The sequence below is a fragment of the Lutjanus erythropterus genome, chromosome 13 (assembly GCF_056507025.1).
Source record: "Lutjanus erythropterus isolate fLutEry1 chromosome 13, fLutEry1.hap2, whole genome shotgun sequence".
NCBI classification, from domain to species: domain Eukaryota; kingdom Metazoa; phylum Chordata; class Actinopteri; order Lutjaniformes; family Lutjanidae; genus Lutjanus; species Lutjanus erythropterus.
The window spans coordinates 6,636,489-6,657,337 of record NC_139329.1 but is presented as its reverse complement, the minus strand read 5'-3'; the positions used below and the strand labels follow the sequence as shown (position 1 = coordinate 6,657,337).

The window sequence follows — 20,849 nt, the reverse complement described above, 5'->3', positions numbered from 1 at the left end:
TCACCTGGCACCATGCATTTACCAAAAATACAAACTAAGATTTAAATTTCGGGATTGCAATCCAAGCCGTTTTTCTCCATTTGATGGAGCCACTGACAAAATTCATATTTTTCTGAACTTAAAGCTGCAATAACAGATTTCTGGCCACTTAGGCGCAGCACAACAAGCTGTAAATACAGAGTTAATACGCAGAATTATCCTCTTTTAAAGCTGATATAGCTAGTTGTAGCAAACGTTAATTACACACCCAGCATGATCAATCTAAAAGCATTCATTTGGAGTAGTGATTCTGGCCACCTGACAAGTCCAATAATATAAGAAATATGTGGTTGTTGAGCTGCTAAATGCTGCACTGTGTTCACCAGATGCTAATGTGTCTCTTAACTCTGTCTGCCTGGTGCTGAGCAGCTAGTGTACAGTTAGTTTTGTTATGTTTTTTTTTTTTTTTTTTTTTTTTTTGTAGTGAAAACAACTGAATACAGGTTGATAAAAGCAGGGAGAGTCGATCAGAACAGTAAAGTTGTGGGTTGGAAATTAGCTAAAAGACGCTAAAACGCTCTGTTGAGCTGAGCAGAACTGCGGTGTCAATACTGTAGCTGTGGGGATAATTATCTCTGCCAAGAAGGTTATGGTTTTGGTTTGGATGGTTTGTTTTTCTGTCAGGATTACAGATAATTCATGGTTTTTGGTCTTGTTATGTCCTTTTCATCTTCTTACATCTTTTACATCTTTTTTGTCTTGTTACTTCTTTTTCGTCCTGTCACGTCTTTTACTTGTTAGATTTTTTTTTACATTGTTTTTTGTCATGTCACGTCTTTTCAGCCGTGTTACATCTTTTTTTTGTTATGTTTGCCGTGTATCATATATACTGATGGATATGTCAAGAAATTGTCTTTTCTTGAGTTTTAACCCCATCCATTTAGGTTGAAATCGGTCTTGGTGCTGGGAAGGCACCACACAACAATGCAAAATAAAAATAATCAATAATTCCCTTCAAAAGCATTAAAACTAAAGTAACAAGCCTGTTTTAAGGAGTAGGAAGGACAGATATTTGTATTAAAATATAGGGAGTAAAAGTAAAAAGTTGGAAAAATAAATACTCAAGTACAGATACCTGAAAAATGTACTTAGTTACTTCCCACCTCTGTACCGTCCTCCTGAAGCTTATCACTGATAGCACTGAGCAAATACACTCCTGAAAGAGTCCTCAAGTCTTTGGCCCCGCCCAGTGACATCAATTATTCTGTCCTGTCCGTCCCTTATTACTGTAAATATTGACTGTACATTCTGAGACCATATTAGCTTTACCACAGCCTTATTATATCTGAATAAACCCTGCAAACATCCTCCTCCTCTAGAACATCTGCACACATAACCAATACATTCCAGCTGTCTCATATTTGACAGAAAAAAAATACTTTTTAGCTGCTGTTCTAATTGCACTTGCAGTGTACATGTAATATGAGTGTGCATTTCATTACATTGCAGAAGCACCGTGTTAGTTAGTGAGAGGAGCAGAAACACTTTAAAGTATACAGCAGGAGCATTAAGGGGCACAGCAGTATGCACTGTGGTCCCTGCAGGAGACGTCTGTCCTGTCTGGGGCCCACACAACACTGAGGTTGGTAATGTATCTTCTGGTTGTAGCCGTTCAGCACAAGACTAACACAAAGCACCAGCCCGACACTTTGAAACGCGATCAGGACTCTTCAGAGTGCAGCTTCTGGAAGAGACGGAGGGAAAGTTGTCACACAGATGAAGAACATACAGAAGACCTGAGAGGCAAGTGAGAAAAACAAAGGTGATCCATTTTATAAGACTGATCAGAATAGTTTTCTCTTCTGAGTTTCATTGGAATGAAATTGAAACAGGTGAAAAAAAAAGTTTTTTGTCAGATCATTTGCTGTTGTAAAACCCATTGCCGCCACAAGGGGCTGAAGCATTCTAAATATGACCAAAAGAATTCATGTTTTCTTCCAGTTGAGTTTTAACTTTAACTAAACACAATTTATACTATTGTGTGTTGGCAAGTTATGTAACAAATCTGTCATGTCTTTATATATCATAAAATGACCACAATAATATATAATAATAACCATATTCATTTACAAAATTATCATATTCCCTGAGACAGTGTCCAAATATTCCACTCATAAGGGGTGTTGTATACCTACAATACAGAAATTAATACACAGTCAACTTAACCAAGGTTTTAGCTGTTGGTTAGCCATGATTAATTTATTAGCTACCAGGCTAACAGCAGTTTTTTAAGGGAGAACAGCATGCTAACAGCAGATTAACAACAATTAAATGCATTTTTATTTAAAAGAAAATCATAACCTAAATGTTACATAACTTGTGCGTTGTGTTTAGAGTGCATGGAGAAATTCATTCTCTTGGAAGAAAATACAAATGTTTTTAGCCCTATTTAGAACCTGGGGTTGTAGTGCACATCAACTTCTCGTGGCAGAAATAAGTATTACTACTGTAAGCACCATTTTTTGTAAGTTTATTTACTGTTAAATTGTATTAATTGTTGAGCACAGTGAAAGAATATTGTTGAATATTTTTGAATGACTTTATTCCTGTTTGTTTTGACCGCTGAACTTTATTTGGTCATTCTTTGCAGTTTCCGTTGACTTGTAACAACTTAACAGGAAGTGGAATTTTATTGCGAAAGGTTCTGTTAAGTGAATAGAAGAGTGACGGCAGAGCAACACGGTTGTTTTACCGTTGGCATTGCCACCGAGCCGACTCAACACGTAAATCAGTCTCATGTCGTCTACGTCGTCCATAAATGTGGTCATATGAAGAAGTAAGTAGACGTTAAGAAGTTTTAGAAATATGCAGACTAAAGATAGCCACTACAACTACAATAAAAAAGAAAGAAAATGGATCACCATAATTTTCTTTTCTAGCAGTTTTCTTTCTAGTAAATAATTAAATGTATGGAGGTTAACCTGCTGCCTTAAGGCCTGCATGGATGTGTACTCAATATGCTCTCTCTTTTTTCGGATCCAGTCTGGTTCATCTGGGATCAGTACCGCCAAAACCAGTTTAATTAAGATCAGGACGTGCTGCAAAAACACACAGGTATAAAAATGTCAGGGGGACACACACAGATTTTATTATTTTTAAAGGGATGGTTTAGATTATTTGAAGTGGGGTTGTGTGAGCTACTTATCCATCGTCAGTGTTTTACCTACAGTAGATGGTGGTTGGCACACTCTCAGTTTGAAGAAGCAGAGAGGAGTGCCAGCATGGAAGCTAAGTAATGTACTGCTGTGGACGGCGTCAGCAACAAAAGGTATTTTAGTCAGTTAAAGTGTACACTATATTTAGAATAATTACACTGCTTTTCTTTGCCTTTTCTGACAGGAAACCACCATTATATGAGCCAAATATCGCTCTCCCCAAAAGTAACTAAACTCCATAGAGAAAACCAGCAATTTTACCACAAGAAAATGGATGTTGCTGCTCTACCGCTGCCTTGATTTGTAAGTTTGTTTGTGTTATTGTATGATCTCAGTATATTAAAAGTTTAGTTCGGATTCACTAAACTCAAATAATAACACAAAGAAATGAAGCAACTGAGACAGCTGTAGTATAGAAACTCCTGTGTTCAGCAAGGTAAAATGACTGATTTCGCCTGTGGAATTTGGTTGGTTTGGAGAAAGACATTTTTGGCGTATATAATGGCGTTTTCCTGTCTGAAAAGGCTGTCGGACGGCAAATTAAAGGGGTGAATATATTCTAAAATAGTGTACAATTAAACATGACACTGATTTTTTTTAGGTAGACCTGTTTCAAGATGTTAAATACCTTGCTGCTGACCCTGTCCACAGGACTACCTTGCTTTACTTCTCTGTTTGTACTCCTGCTGCTTCTCCAAACCGGAGCGTGTCGACTAGCTCCTATTGTAGGTAATACACTGACTATGGATAAGTTCTTCATAACACCCTGCAACAAATAATCTGAACTATCCCTTTAATGTGACTGTCCCTTATGATTTGTCCATCCTCTTTCTTACCTCCACCAAGACAGCCAGCAGCAGAATGTTCGTGCTGCTCATCCCGCCCTCCTGAAACAGCTCTTGCAACTGTGGTGACAGCAGCAGCAGCCAGCAGTTGGACACGACGGAGACAAAACTCAGGACCTCGAAAGCGATCTGAAACACAAGACAATGACATGAAGTGTTCACTCATAACCGGCTGAGCGTCACATGCCTGCTGAGTCTCATTTGTGTTGTGCGTTGTGTTTTTTCTGCTGACCTGCCACACGCCCATGTTTGCCACAGGGGCGGAGAAGGGTTTGCGGAAGAGTTTGCAGATCTTGTAGGCGTCCGATCGGATCTCCGTCAAGTTATTGATGAGCAGCAGGACGGCCGTCAGAGGATACACGCAGGAAAAAAGACTCAAATACCCAAACTGCACCAGGAGCTCGATGTATTCTGCAAACAAGCCCTGTGACAAGACAAGACGCTGTGTCACACACTGATGCAGTGAATCATTATTTATTCTTCTGTATTTTGCACACTCACAGGGAAAGCAGGCAGGGTGCTCTGGTTCCTAAATTTGTCCTCCTCTGGATCGTCTTCATTCTCTGTCCTATGGGGGGCGCTGATGAACCGGTCCACCAGGAAGGGTATGACCACCTCTGTCACCTGGTTCACCAGCTGGGTCACTATCAGCAAAGACGCTAGACGCTTTAGACAGACAAACAGAATACAGTATGTGAATTTATTTTCGCTCAGGTAGACCTTAAAAATTGTTTACTGACTTTTTTTCCCCTCAACTTAACATTAATTCTGGAAAGATCCTACTCTGTAAAAACAAAAAAGTTGAGAAAAGATGAGATGATTTACTTTTCTTCTTTAAATAAAGTTAAAGCTTTCAACTTTATAAACTCGAAACATTCTATTTAAAAGAAAGTAGAGAAAGTGAAAAGACAAGACATTTTAAGATTTTCAGTTAAAACTAATTAATGTTTCAGGCACAAAAAAACGACAGTCAAGTTTGTAGGTCACTGTGACCAATTTTTGTTTGGGTTTTTTGTGCCTAAAAGTTCAAGTTGATCTGAAGGAGAAAAGTAAATTATCTCGACTACAGATTCAAGACAGATTTGCCGTGCATTGCCTTGAAATTTTAATTTGCCTCGACTTTGTTTTTTTTTTACAGTGAAGGCACTCTCAGGGCACTTTCATATAGATCAGGTCTAGACTGTTCTCTTAATGATATAATTTACAGAGACTCAGCAGTTCCCACCAGGAGAAAGCACTCTCACTTCATTTTTGTCTGAGTTTAACGGAAGAAAATTGCAGGTCAGACAAGTTTTTATGTCCTCAAGGCAGCTTGAAGGTTAGCTAACTGATTAGTTTTGTCTGGCTTGATTGATGGATATAATTGGGTATCATCTGCATAGTGATGGACATTTTATACGATGTTTCCTAATAATACTGCTCAAAGGTCGCACATATAAGGTGAACAAAATTGGTCCAAGCACAGAACCTTGTTGAACTCTGTGACTAACTTTGGCGTGCGTGAATGATTGATTGTTAACATTTACAAACTGAGATCGATCTGAAAAATAGGACTTAATTCAGATTAGTGTGGTTCCTTTGAGGAGAATTAAATGTTCCAGTCTCTGTAATACGATATGATGTTCTCAGAACAGTTGTATAATGTCCTCTGTAGCTCTAGATGGACATTGTCAAATCTGAGAAAATATCTCACCCTGTGTTTAGAAATCTTCTTTGTTCTTTAAAAGATTGTGTTACATTGTACTACTGGGTGGGTAGGGTTTGAAAGACATAGGCAGGGAGGATCTAATGAGAGGTGATGCCCAGTTGCATTATGGGAATTGTAGGACCTAGTATTTTCGCATCTTGGCATTATGTATAAAGATGAGGATATCTTGGTTTCTGATTTATACCAGTCCACTAACCAGTCCATGCAAGTGTACCTGCTTGAGACCAGCCTGAGATTTGTTGAACTCTTACCTTACGAAGCAAAGGCACATCCTGCTTAAAGAAGGCAATGTGGAAGAGCACTGCAAAGTAGTTAAAGAAGGTGAACTGTGGGATGAGAGAAAAGAGCGAGGTAAAAGAGCCTGTTGGGTAAAGAGGATGTAAGAGCTGACGGTTGGAGATGAGAGGAGGAACTCACCACCAAGACTTTGGCTGTCAGGTGGTTCTGAAAGGCAGACTCCTCTCTGTGGTTCTCTGAAAGGAAATACGAGGTAAATTAAAACATTAAGAACAGCACTACTGACTGTTTTCCATACACTTTTTTGTTTCTGTCTCCCTCCCACAGTTACTTTCCTCACCTGACTACGTCTTTGAAAAAATTCAGTGCTCATAAATGTATTCATGAATGACTTTTTATTTTCCTCATGGCATCCCCTCTGTGTCACTCACCGTATTCAGTCAGAGACTGTGCCACTGTCTTGTAAACAGTTGCTAGCACGTTTGTGTAGACAATGTGAAGCACTGAGGGCATGTAGAGCAAAGTCTGAGACAGCAGGGAGTCCCAGTCTTTGTGTAGCTCTTGCACCTGGGCCTCCCCCCAGTAGAAACCCAGCATTCCCAGAACCACCAACCCTGCAGGAGGAGACGTGACGGGACAGAGACACAAGGATGAAATGAAGGCTGAGGAGAGGGTTTTGCAATTTTAAAGAGCAGGGCGTACTTTTCTGCATCTAAGCGCTTTCACGTGTTTCACACACTTCTGTATCACTTCATCCTCATTTGACATTTAGTTGATGTTTATCAGTCAGCAGACCTTTGGAAATATGCACCTTCTTTTACTTGGGTGCCAAATTACCAATACATTAATTCGACTCAAATTTAAAAGTCAAAGTCTTAATGGATAAGAGCTTGGACATGAAGGAAAATGAGAATTGGTGATGAACACTATAATTTCAGATAGAAATTGGGAACTATTATGCAGAGAGAGACATAAAATAATAAATTGCTCCACTTGGAAGGAATTCAACTAGAAAATCAGTGTGAGTCCTGACAAACTCTTGTCACATCAAGAGTGATCACACACACATTTTCTGGGACTGCCTAAAACGTCTGGAATATTAACAAAATATACAAAAAGAAATTTTAAAAAATGTATGGATATAGAATTGCCCTTAAAACCATCATACTTCATATTGTCTCAAACTTATTTATTTACTTATGTTTTGATTGATTGATGAGCTAAATGAAAGTGTAACAACTTGTGGGCTTTTGTTTTTTCTTTTTTAAATGTATACATTTTTATTATATGTGTATATATATGTATATATATATATATATACACTCTCACACACGTGTGTGTATTTGGGTTTGTTTTACTTTTATACTTATATTATTAATATTCTTTGTTATTTTTAGTTATTTAGTTATTTATTTTCTTATATATGTATATCAGTGGTGGACAAAGTACTTAACCCCAGTACTTGAGTCAAAGTATAGATACTCCTGGTCAAATATTGCTCAAATACAAGTGAAAGTTGTAGTTGACTTGACTTGGAAGTATTCAAGTAAGTGTACTTTGTTACTGTCCACTACTGATGTATATATATTATTATATATACATATAATATAATTATCAGTTTTCTCTGGCCTTATGGATCTAAATTATTATTATTCAGTCTTATTTAGTGGAACTATGTTTGGACACTGAGTGGATGAAACTCACAGACTGCCTCCTAAAGACATTAATGACCTTGTTGTGTTTTTGAACATGCGTCTGTACAGTTCGACTGTAACTGTTGAAAGAAAATTAAAAGATATTCCAAAAAAAAACATCTACCTAGAAACAGTCCCACTACTGGGACTGACACCAGTGCCATGCGCAGGTCCCTCTGCCACTCAGGAAAGAGCGGCTCCACACGACCCGTCACAGGGTTGACCCCAATGTCGCCGTGGAAACCAGGCCGGGGCTCCGCAAAGCGCTCGGCGAGGTGCAGGGTCCCCCAGCGGTAGGACAGGGAGGAGCTCCGACGCTTCCACAGCTCCATAACCACCGTGGACCAGATCATGCTGAACACCGCCTGGATCATGTGACCGCTGACAGCTTGTTCTGAGTCGTCTTCAACACTTGTGACCGGCGAGCCTGAGACCGACTCCTCCATCTCCCTCTGAACCTCACCTGTGATGGGCAACAAGAGCTTCGTTTTTCTGCTCACAGCTGCTCTGAGTGCAGTGCAAAGTATTTTTAAAATGTAATGGTAATATTGTTGTATACTTGATACATATTGACATATTATCAAAGGTGTATTCAGCATGTGGGGAAACCAAAATCAACTTCAGACACAACTCAGATGAGGTAAGATAACTGACAACATATTGTGAATAAAGTGTGGTGTGCTGGAGCTGGAGCTGTTTTCAAGCTCACACTGGTCAGACCCTTGCTGTGTATATTCTCAAAGTTAGAAATTAGCAGAGGATTCGAATCACATGACTTGGACTCAAATCAGACTTTAATTCAACTTGACAAAATCAAAAAAGACCAACTTCTACTGTGCTTGAATACCAATTACTTGCAACTTCACTTGGACTTGAGTCTTCTGACTTGAAAATCAGCTACTTGCTACCTAGTTCCAAGACCAAAGATTCAAAACTGTTATTTAAAATATGCCAGTCATTTGTTTCCCTTCATCTTCTAAATTAACAAACTTAAATGCAATTCATTCTCAGCAAGGCAAAACTTAATTCCCAAGATCCACTTTGTTTGACACAATCGGACAGCATCCTGTCAAGTTGCAGGAGAGAGCTATGAAGAAGTAATGTTATGTTACTGAAAAAAAAACCAAAGCTCCCAACACTTAAAATTGCACAAAGTCAAGACTTGACTTGAGACATGTCTTTGCTTGGAACTTGGACTTGGGACTTACATGTGACTTGCATAACAATTGCTTGGTCCCGCCTGTAGAAACCAGCATGCTGACAGTTTTTATGTTAACATGCTAATATGCTAAAAGCTATCAGCTCATATTATCAGGACTCCCTGAAAACACCCGACAGGTGTGGTTTTACATGATGCAGCAGTGCACACTTCTGTGAGCCTTCTGGATGAGCTCTGTGACCATTTCAGTCCATGACTGAGTACATAAAAAACTTGTACTTCGTGGCAAAACATAGGCTAGTTTTATTGGAAAATTAGACAAACTAGACTGAATACTATCTTAGTATATTTATGTTGTTGGACATAATTTAGTCCACCTTATTACCAATATATTTTAGCACTACTTAGTTCAAGGGTGCAGAGGAGAGTAAACCCAGGCACAGTACACTCATCCACTTCTTTGAAATGATTCTGATACTTACTACACCCCTGATTAAGTTATATTTTCCAGTATAACATTATGATGGTCAATTTGAGAATTCATCTACAGTCAGGAAGAAAATGTGCAGGGAAGTCTGAAGGTTGCAGCCATGGCAACCGTACAAGAAGACAAAATCTAAGTATATCTTTCTTTTTATTTTCTTTTTTTTGCACATAGTATGCATTTTTTCCCTCAGGATTGGCATTCAGTCATTTCAATTCAGTCATTATCTATTCACCCTCATGTCGATTGAAGGTCGGGTTTAGTTTTTTAGTCCACAAAACACTAGTAGAGTTTCACAGGAAAACAGTGTTTGCAGAATCTCCCAAAAAATGCAAGTGAATGGTGACCAGTTTTCAAATGTAAAAAATAACAGATTAAAAACAATAAATGCCTCCATACTGTGTAATCCAAGTCTCCTAAAGCCCCAACATGCCAAGTTGACCTGAAAGACGTCATTTACACCATGTTTGTAGCCTGAATCTTCACTGCAGATCATCAACTTGGAGCCACGTTCACGTGCATGTGCACACCATCTGAACTGGGTGTGTGTTGTGTGACCGTGTGCATGCAAGTGAAACTCCAGCAGTGCTTTGTGGACTAAAATCTAAACCTGACCTTCAGTCGGCATGAGGGTGAGTAGATAATGAGTGAATTTTCAGTTTTGGATGAACTGTCCCTTTAAGGTACTCTAGTAGTTTGCAAAACCTTGTGCTGAATCAAAGATAAATGATGAATCCACAGACCTACCTGAGAAGTATGTGATGGACAGGCCCAGTATCGCTGGCGGGAGCAGAGACCAGGTGTAGAAATCAAGGAAGCTGAAGTAGAAAGCCACAGAGCTTCCGAAATACCCATTGACTGAATCTAGATAAAGCAGCAGACAGAGGTGTCACACACACACAACTGAATTCTAACTCCTCCCAGCTTGTAGGCCATGTTTGCATCAGTTTCTGCATGTGTGTGTGTGAGTACAAGCAGGCATGTGATGTTGTGTTTGAACCCACCCAGTGGCTGAGCCAGCTGATTCCCAGAGTACCAGGCTTCACTGAGATCCTTGAGTTTGCCAGAGTTGTGGAGGGGAAAAGTGTTGACGATAACACCAGCTGACGTGAGCTTCTGCCCTGCAACGACATCCAGTTTTACACAACCGTGACTTCAAAGCAACAATCAAACCCAGAGTCAGTTGGGAACATGGGTGAAAAAGGGACAGTTTTCCGAGTTAGCAACAACTAATACACACATAGGCACCATCTACATAAAACCCAAAGCCCCCTCAAAGTTGATGTTGAAGTTGGAGGTGCAGCGACGCCCCAGTCTTGAGGCAAAGCAGGAAAAAAACATGCAGCTGTAAAACTGCCATAGACATGCCAAGTATAGCATGTGCTGTAGTATTCTTGATATTTAATTTAGGCTGCATGATGAGGTGTAGGGTGTGTTTTGTTGTTCTTATGTGTTACCAGTTGAGCACACCAAGTACTTTAATTAACTGGTTAACAAGCACAAAGCGGCATGAATTCAAACACCTCTGATCATTAATACACACAACACGATGTCTGCCACCAGCTGTGTGTGGGAATACTTCAAAAGATTAAACAATAATGATGCAAACTGTGTGCCGCGCTGGAGGGATAAAATGCTCTGGACTGGGTATCCATCCAAACCCTCAAATCAAGTGAGTGTTGGTTGTTTTTTAGAGTATTTCTTTTTAACTTTGAATGATCATTAACTAAACCGACTATACTGAACACTGCAGTGCACACGGTGCGAGCCGTCTGTTGCGCTCAGCAGCAGCCTCTGAACACAAACAGAATATGAAATATGTCTCAGCTCAAAAGCATAACTTTGAAAACACCAAATTGATTTAACAAATTGTTAAAACAATTTGGTGTTTGTTTTGACAAATTTTGTAGATTTAAAATATTACAAATTGTAAAATATCACTTCCATGAGGCTGTTCTGTTAGACAGCAACGTATCACAGGCAATAAACTTCATGTCAGCATGTCATCTTCGCAGCAGTGAAGGTCAAGCTACATGCGCCAGTTGTTCATCATAATGTTGATTAATGTTGAATTGATGTTCTTCTGCCTCAATAATTATTATTATTACCACCAGATAATAGACTAAAGTGCTCAGGTTTGGAACACACATTCATTGAGATAGCTCCTGTTCCCGGGATAGAAAATGTGTCATTTTCAGGAAAAATATGCCATTAATCCCTGTTCCTCACCAGATCCCACCATTTAACATTATACAGGCCCCTTGTTCAACCCAAGTCAGCTCCACACATGTACAGTTACACACACACACACACACACACACACACACACACACACACACACACCACATACACTGATGCTGATGCTGACTGAAGCAATTTCTTGAATGTGAGGATTGAAGAGCAGCTGAGGTCAGCAAAACAAAGACACATACACAAACACACTGGATGTGTTGTCAACAGGCAATTACTAATATTTACAACATGGTTGTCAATATATCCAAAAACACCTCTCTAATTGTTGATTAGATTACTTTCAACACTTTAAACGGTAAAATCATACATAATTTAGTGCAACAAACTGATCTTTTCCCATCAATTTAACATAAATATACAAATTTTATTTATTCAAGTGAATTAAACCTAAACTTTCTAATATTTATTTTCAGGACACTTGAGAACTTATAAACCTGAGTTTTTCTAACTTAGATCTTTTGACTTGAAATGATGAGTTGGCTCAATGTACTGTACAGAGTTCAATCAACTCATTAAATTATCAGCATATTAGCAAACTTCCCAGCATGCATTGTGTGAGAGTTTAAACTCTTCTGAGGCCCTTCTTTTTCATAGTTTGAAGAAAACGTACTGTATATGATGAAAATTTATTATGTGTCTTTAATGCACTTCAAGGTAAGTCACGGTTGCTTGTTTTCACAATAATGAAAGCACTGTGAACCATGATGTAGTTCATCTAGAATTCTTAAAATGTAATAAATTCTCAGGGACCAGTTTCATGTGTCGTCTTTGTGTTGAAGCTGGAACAAACAACAGGAGCAGCTGCAGCTTTGAGTTCTTTGTGTGAAATGATAAACTGACTTTTTAAACTGAGAAAATACAAAAAGAAATCAAATTTGTAATGTTCATCAGTGTGACTGAACAGATGTTGCTTCAACTTAATATCTTAGCCTCATTAAACATGTTTTCTCAAGTACAGCTGAATTAATAATACATTTATTTCACTAGAAAAGTTTATTTGCTTTGAATAATTACAAAATTACCTTATTCAGCCAATTTAAAATTTTAAGGCAGGTGTGACTCCTGCTCTTTTTTAAGTTAAAACAAATAGACTATTTTTGCAGTGTTTGTATTGTTTGTATGTGTGGGTTTCTATCTTCGCCCCAAGGCATTCATTGAAATAATTAAATTAAATAACAAATGGAAATTGGAAAATCTGGTAAGTTTTCTCCACGATGCTGCAGCATTAAAGTATTTATCTGTGTGCATGAAGACATAGTGAGAGGAGAACACTCACAGATGTTGTCTCGGTTCTGCAGTGTGTAGCTGTCAGACAGGCCGGGTATTCTCAGGTCCCTCTGAGCCCGCAGACCGTCCAGCTCATACTTGACTATGTACTGCCGCTCGGCCAGGGTCAGGAACACCTCCATGTTGTCTGTCACACACATGAACACACACAGATACATGGATATAACATGTGATGCATGAACACCAACACACACAGGAATGAAAAATACAGTTTTGAGTCTACAGTCTAGCAGCTCTTACAGTGTTAACATGCTCATAATGACATAAACATGCATGTATTATACATGCCACCTGTTACTGTATCATCTACTTTTAGCATGCTAACACTGGCTAATTAGCATTAAGTAGCATGTCATTAGCTTTGGAGGTATTTGGTAAAAAACTGAAGTACGGATGAGGACAAATTCAAATTTTACCAGATGATGGCACAGAAGGAAATGTCAGGGGGTCAACAAAGTTAGAACAGTTTATTCTGTGAAATCATGAATGCTTGTACCAAATTTCATTGCAATCCTTCCAATAGTCCACAGTCCTCAGTCCACTGAGGTAGAGAGGAACAACACCATCGTGGTTAAAAACATGCTAAAATGTTAATTGAGAGGACAACATCTTGTCAGTGAGGAGAGAGAGGGAGAGAGTGAGGCTAATGGGTATAAATAAGTTTGTAGTCAGATGGACACTGCTGTTGTAACATGTAGCCTGAGGTTTTAAGTCAGAAGGAGGCACCACTTATCACCAGATATTAAAAAAAAAGTAGCGGTTGGACTGGTAGCTGGAGAGGTTCTAGTTCAGCTCCTGGGCATTGTCCAGACTGTCCTGGTGTCCTTGAGCTGTGCATATGTGTACACAAGCTTATGTGTATGTAAATAATTAACAATGGAGTGGAAAAAAAATTGAACCCCTTGGTTGCTTGCAAGGATCTAGATGAATAACAAAATATTCTAAATAAATAACTATGTTTGGACTTATTGTCTCATTTAGTGGTAACATTGCAGTGGGTGCTTCACCATCTGTCGCCTGGCAGAGGTCTGCAATTTACTGAGCGCACTCTTTTTTTATTCTCAGTCTATATAGGAAAACCTAATCCTTCAGTTTAAAATTTAGATTTACAAGGTTGTCACTGGATAGATGCAATGTGTTTTGAACACAGACTGGAAAAACACAATGAACTGAACTTTGTACTGTGTACACCTGACGAAAGCCTTTATGGTTTTGCAACAGGATTCTACTGTTAGACCAGAGGAACAAAATCAAACGATAATCTTTACAGCAGCCGTTCTCAAACTGTGTGGCATACAGTCAGTCCAGTATCACTCCAGTTAAAATGGACTGTTCAGTTAGACTGATGTGAGAATCGAACCCTGGTCCAAACCAAAGAACTGGACCAGGTCGGCTTGAAAAGATGGGTCTCGGTGGAGTTCCAAACAGACGCTGGTGCGGATGATGTGAAAGCAAATGAACCAACCACAGGATTTTATGATAGAAGATGTGACTTAAACACAATTTTAAAAGCTGTTAATAAATCCATCTTACAACTGTTGTGCTTGTATTCTACTCTGTGTGCTTTGATTAAAAAGTGTGTGAAGCGATCACAGTAATACAACTGTATGTCACACACATGAAAAAGTTGGGTGACAGATGCGCTGTCTGTCTGAACAAGAGAAAACAAAATCCCTGGTGCCTTCTGATTATTCTTTCCTTCTCTTCACAAAATTTCTGCAAACTCACTATATAAAGTTGTAAAGTAGGGCTGTCTCTGTGTGGACATTACACACTTATGAGCCACAGCAGGTCATCTAAGGTGACAAGCACACTCACAGGCCTCCTTATAACATGCAGCGATTTGCTAAATGATGCTTATAACTGGATACTTCTTTGAGAGCTCTTAAATGTAGACAGCAGTTGGGTGCTTTGGTGGTTCAGTTAATAGAGCATGTGACTCAGGCACACAGTCCTCAGCAGCAGCCACGGGTTCTATTCAAACATGTTCAGTCAGACGACAGGTTTACTGACTGATAGAGTGAGTTTCATCCCAATTAGGTACAGGCCTTTAAACAGGCTGGAACTGGAGCAAAGAAAAGTAAAATGAACACCGAGACAGTAAAGTTTCTCTGGTGCCCCTTAAATAAGATGATACAGTTTTGATTCTCGCTATGCTGTTATGAAGAAGTAAATACACACCGTCTCTCATATTATGGTTTCACAGAGACATTTGAGGCGCCACTGCTGTACCTGAATCCTTAAAGTTGTCTCTGTCGTTGTAGGAGAAGGCTTCCATGTCTCCGTTGCTGTAAGTCTTACATAGTCCCAACTCTTCAGTGGCTCTGAGTAATGTACAGCGTGGGGCAGAGACCATGATGATGTCACCACTGGCGTCCTCGCCCGGGTGGGCTAGTAATGCAGCACCTGGCATGAGACAGTGGAGCAAAGAGAGCGTTCTTAACAGCGAGCTGTGAAGACAGACCTTGCAAAAATAATTTTGAGTGTCATCAGCAAATAAATGATGATGAAAGAAAAGTTGTGTGCAAAGCGGCACACAGTGCAGTGCAACTTGTATTTCTAACCAACGCAGTTGTCATTTTCACACCCGGCACCCACATTGTGTAGGTAGCAAATGTACTTGTGTCCATCTGTGTGCTCATGGTCATGTTGGTCTGAATATGAGGTGTGGTCAGGCGCATTTCTGGCACATTGCTATCTTGATGCAGCAGAAAGCGATTGCACCATTGACCAACAAAAAACCTGATCTTCAGTCAATTCTGCAGTATTTCACTGCAGTTTTAAAGGGTGCATTATTCAGGTAGCAATATGCACCAACATACATATACACATGGGTAGAAGTAACTAATTACAAATAATCAAATTACTGTAATTAAGTAGTTTTTGGAATTAATATCCAAAATTCTCATCTGCACTTTAGTAGCCAATAAGATGATGTGATCACAAACAGGCCAAGACAAGACACACAAACAAAAAGCAAAACAAAATGCTGCACACATTTGGATTGAGGATATTAATGGTTATTTAATCAATAGCCTAGAAATTATTTTGTCTGATGGATCCAACTTAGACATAAAATGCAAAAAAAAAAAAAGAAGAAAATGAGGAACTAAACGTGTTTTGTATCTTATAAATGATCCATGATTAATCAATTGTTAGTGTTTTCAACTATTGATTCAGAAAAGCACACAATTTTCAATCCTAGTCTGGAGAGGTGACTGACAACAGCAGGTAAAAAGTAACTAATACTCTGAGAGGTTTTTGCGACAAATACTTTGCACTTTTACTGAAGTATTTTTCTAACACCAGTACTTTGTAATTGAGTAATATTTTAGTACTGTAATAGTACTTGTACTTGAGTACAGATTTTCAGTACTCTTTCTGCCACTGCATATACACACATGCCTTTGGGAGACTGCAGTTAATCCGTGGGTCATAAAAATGAACATTTATACACTTTAGACCATGCACCATTAAAAAAGAATAGGGCCCATGATGTTCATCACAGGTCAGGAGTATCAGCCCAGCATGTATAGATGGCATTTTGACGACTGTAGCATCATACTGTACTTAAATCAAGGTTTAACACAGGCAGAACTTGTATTGTGTCGGTTATGAATCCTCTCCAGCAGTCATGACAGGATCTTGAAGCCTGAAGTCAGCTGTGATCAAATGAACCAGATACTCATTTTCGAGTTCTTCATAATTCTCCCGTGATCTTGAGAAACCAACCAAGGCACTTTCTTGTGACAAATTATCTTGTTATCTCGAGAAATCTGCCTTTTGTTTTCACAAGATAAATGAACCCGTTATCATGAGAAAACAAGCTTTTCTTTATGTCTCAGTCCTCTGCTGCATCCCGTTCTTTAAAATTCCTTAATTCTCCAAATAGACTGAAGGAAAAGTTCAAATCAGCCCTCACCCTGTTGTAATTTATACTGTTACTAACCGCTTGTCTTTAAAAGGGACTAGAATTATTCCTCATCATGACAACAGTAAGATCTTGCTTCATAACTTTTGAGTGCAAAACTTTCACCCAAAAAGCTGTGAATGTTTTCATTTCATATTGGTACCATTGTAACCATGGTAAAAACTGGATAATCAACATCAGACATTTAAAACACACCTACTTGCTGATTATTACCTCCTTGTTAGGCTACACTGAATTATCCATTCACACATAAATAAAGTAGTTTGACTATTTATGTTGTCTTACATTTTCATAGGAATCATTTAACTATATAATCTACATTGAAACTAGCAAATAAATGCAAATGCAATCAAATGTTTAAATGCTAAAGACCTTCCAAGCACTGACTGTCCTGTTCAGTAGACTTCCATAAAGAGAGAGAGGAAGGCTCATAAAAGTTTAATCTGTATGTTTTTCCTCTGTTTTATGATCAGTGCAGACAGCCCAGAGAGCTCTACGGGAATCGGTTATTCAAGCCCTCACCTCCATCTTTCTGAGGAGCTGCAATCAGTCTGGTGAGCCACCGTTTTGTCTCGGGGCGAACTTTCTCCCCGAGCTTCACCAGGACCAACGGCTCAACCCGCTCTGACACACAGCAGGGGCAGCTCACTTTAGTCCAGCCCGGTCCGATGGCGGCCGCGCTCAGTTTGGTCAGAGGCTTGGCCTCCTGAGACTTATCCTCCACCTGCAGGCCAGTGTCACCGTTGCTGCCATCGACACCTTCATCACCACCTGCCTTACTCATGATGAGACTGAGAAGAAATGTTGACAGCACAGTTTTAGTTTAAACAGTTCCATTATCATCATTATCATCATCAGCAGCAGAGCTTGGCAAATAACTTTGGTTTGGGGAAACTATAAAAAGAACTCTGAGGTTTTCTCTTCTACATCAAAATGTCTCAATGATTATTTTGCACAGGCATTCAAGGACAGTTAAGGCAAAAAAAAAAAAAAAAAGAAAGAAAATTCAGTCATTACTCACCCTCATGCCAATTCAAGGCCGGGTTTAGTTTTTTAGTCTAAAAAACAGAGTTGGAAAACAGAGTTGCAGAATCTCCCAAACAATTAAAGCGAATGGTGAAACAACCCGGAAAAAAACACGCAAAATGCCTCCATGCTGTCATCCAAGTCTCCTAAAGCCCTGACATGCTGTTTACTTATATGTGCACAACGTCACACACCCAGTTCAGACAGTGTGCACACAAACATGTCTCCAAGCTAAGGTTTTACTTTAACTTACTTAGAAAACAGATGCACACACTAGCCAGACTGAGATCTTTATGACAGTGAAAACACCACTGCCTCTGTCGAAAATCAAAACAAAGTGAAAGCTCCTTGTGGCTGCTTTAGTGTCTACAATAAAGGTTCAGGACTTCAGGAAGATTATGGAACTAGATGGTGCTCGACTTGTGGTGCTCAAAGCACCAAAATAATACAATTGAAAAATTCAAAACCAGTGTCTCTTTCCAGAAATCATGACGCTGTCGTCCAAGATAATCCACAGACCTTGTTGTGAGCAGTTTCATGTAGGGACTACTTTCTTTCTAGTAGAAACAAAGCAGTTCCAGTAGATTCTATTGCAGAAAGAAAATAGCTCTTACATGAAACTGCTCACAAGAAGTCTGTATGATTTCTAATGTAATGACTTTTCTACAATCTGAGCGCCCTTCAGTCACATTATAATGGAGAGAAGGCAGGCATCTCTACGGCTGATATCTCCAAAACTCTGCAACTCACATGGAAAAAAAAATCTGAACTGATAAACAGCACTACAGGCCAGGGTAAAAACATGAATTTCTGATTTTGGGGTGAACTATCTCTTTAAGACACAGTTACTCCACCTGTGAAGGACAGGGTGTAGTTCACTGTTCACTGATCCCTTTCTTAGCAGATAAAAAGTCATGCAGCTATGAAAAAAAATGTTTTGTTAGCAGAGATAAGAACTGATCTACCTGTTAAAGAAGACTGTCGTGTGACATCAACCACTGCCAGCCTATCTTCCAGCCTTACTTTTTATAATCCATTATTTACATATGTAAGTGAAGTTAAAAATTGGCAGTTATGATTTAAATTTTTCATTACTGCATTTACATTACATACATTTGACTGATTATGGAGTTATTAGATTTGCATGTGAGCCCGAACATTCAATATTTTAGTTGTCCAGGACTCTGCAGACTGTACTTGACACTGAATGTTTCAGTTTCTCAGGAGGAAACTGAGGTTATTTCATTGCAGCAGCAGCAGATAGAAGAACTTCCTGTTTCAACTGCATCCTAAACTGAGCGTGAAGCTTCAGACATACAAATAAACTCATGGAAGACAGGAAGAGACTGACAGAGACACAGGGACAGAACCAGTGGTTGACAAGTTTTCGTTGACGTGCTTTTTTGCACCTTATTCTCTTTCTTGTTTTTTTGCAAAACACGAGAGAAGACAGATGACCTGTCTGTGGACAATTTTCACTTGTATTCAAACCGAAAGTAAGATATGTATCTGTCCTGATTTAGACAAGCGTGGCCGTGCTCCGTTAACATAATGTTAAATTTAAGGAATTGAAGCTCACAGTAAAACATCTACAGTTTCTAAAAGATAATCTATGACTTTTTACGACTCATTGACAGACACTTACTCATTCAGCGAGCATTTGACATAGTTCAGTCGTAGTTTTAAGTCCATGTGGAGTGAATAACCGTCATGTTTCCCAGATAACGCTCGTCTGCTTTAACGGTGCAGTTTGCACACTTTTCCTGCTGATTTATTAAAACAGAGTTCAACTGACTGACACATGACGCTGAATTTAGAAGAAGACTTCAGTTATATATATATATATAAAAGTCAGCTTAAACCGGTAATAAACATAATCAGTCTCTGATAACCAGAAATTGATTCATTGATTCTTATATGATAGGGGATACCTGGGATGGTAGTAACAAGTTTTGTTTGAACATCAGTAGTTGTTCATGCTGGATCTGTCAAACCTTGACTCACAATACCCCTATTTGTCCACTACAAGGAAAACTCTATTGGACGTCTACTGTACAATCATAGATTATGTGAATTAATGTGACATTGTTATAACCTACATGGGTTGTAACACCAACTGGGAATAGACGTAACACTGAGAGGTCATTTACTGAGACACACTATCCAGTGTATGGAGGAAGTTCAGTTAAGGATAAACAGTTTTGAATGAAGTGAAAAATTTAAAGTAAGCACTAAAACTCTGACTAGAATCATGACAAAAACTAAGCAAAAACAAAGGACTAAAATGTGGCTAAAACTCACTGAAAATTTTCAGTAAAGAAGAAAGACTAAAACTAAATTAAAAATTGATGCCAAAATGAACAGTGCACAGAAGTGAAAGTGGTATCGTCCCCGCAGTTATGATTGAGTTATGTTTAAACAGACAGTGACAGTGAAACAGACAGACATACACAGTGAAAGGGAGGATGAGTCAGGAAATACAACACCTGTCAGACCGTTGATGATGAGGATCTGGTCTCTGGTCCTACAGCAGGCCCACACCCCCTCCAAACTCCTGTCTGAACACACACACACACACACACACACACAAACATGAAGACAACGACATAATTCAGTTCTACTGAAAAGAAATCAGGAAGAACACTCACTCTCTGCACACACTTACCCAGCCTCGGTGTGTGTTCCCTCCCAGCTTTCTGTCTATGTATGTGTGTGTGTGTATGTGTGTGTGTGAGTGTATATAGCAGGAATGCGGAGGAACTTCCAGGGACTGCAGGGTGTGGAGGGTTGTTTGGTTTTTATTCAGGCTCCTCCCTTCTGCCTGCTCTCTGCTTTATTGTTGCTGCTGCTGGGTCCTACTGCTCCACCCGTCTCTGCAGCCCTGTGTGAAAAACACACACACACACACACACACACACACCTAAAGATGCTCCAGGGCGACTACAGTTTGGTGTGGAACCTCAGACAATCTCCTGCTGTAAAAACAACTCAGGTGAACCAGACTAGAGCACTGCTGACCTTCACTAAACCA

At 39.3% G+C, this 20,849-nt stretch overlaps 1 protein-coding gene across 1 annotated transcript; it reads right to left on the bottom strand.

The window, feature by feature from the left end:
• Positions 1-925: 925 nt before the first annotated feature.
• Positions 926-20,609, bottom strand: ano10b (anoctamin 10b). The gene is made up of 16 exons (XM_084734809.1): positions 20,484-20,609; positions 20,305-20,376; positions 17,315-17,583; positions 15,094-15,267; positions 12,851-12,988; positions 10,326-10,442; positions 10,069-10,185; positions 7,803-8,141; positions 6,416-6,598; positions 6,165-6,220; positions 5,999-6,073; positions 4,541-4,705; positions 4,272-4,463; positions 4,031-4,168; positions 2,961-3,077; positions 926-1,723 (listed from the first exon to the last, which is right to left on the bottom strand). The coding sequence occupies exons 3-16, from the start codon at positions 17,574-17,576 to the stop codon at positions 1,700-1,702; spliced, it is 2,097 nt and encodes a 698-aa protein (XP_084590935.1). The 5' UTR covers positions 17,577-17,583; positions 20,305-20,376; positions 20,484-20,609; the 3' UTR covers positions 926-1,699.
• Between the last annotated feature and the right edge of the window lie 240 nt (positions 20,610-20,849).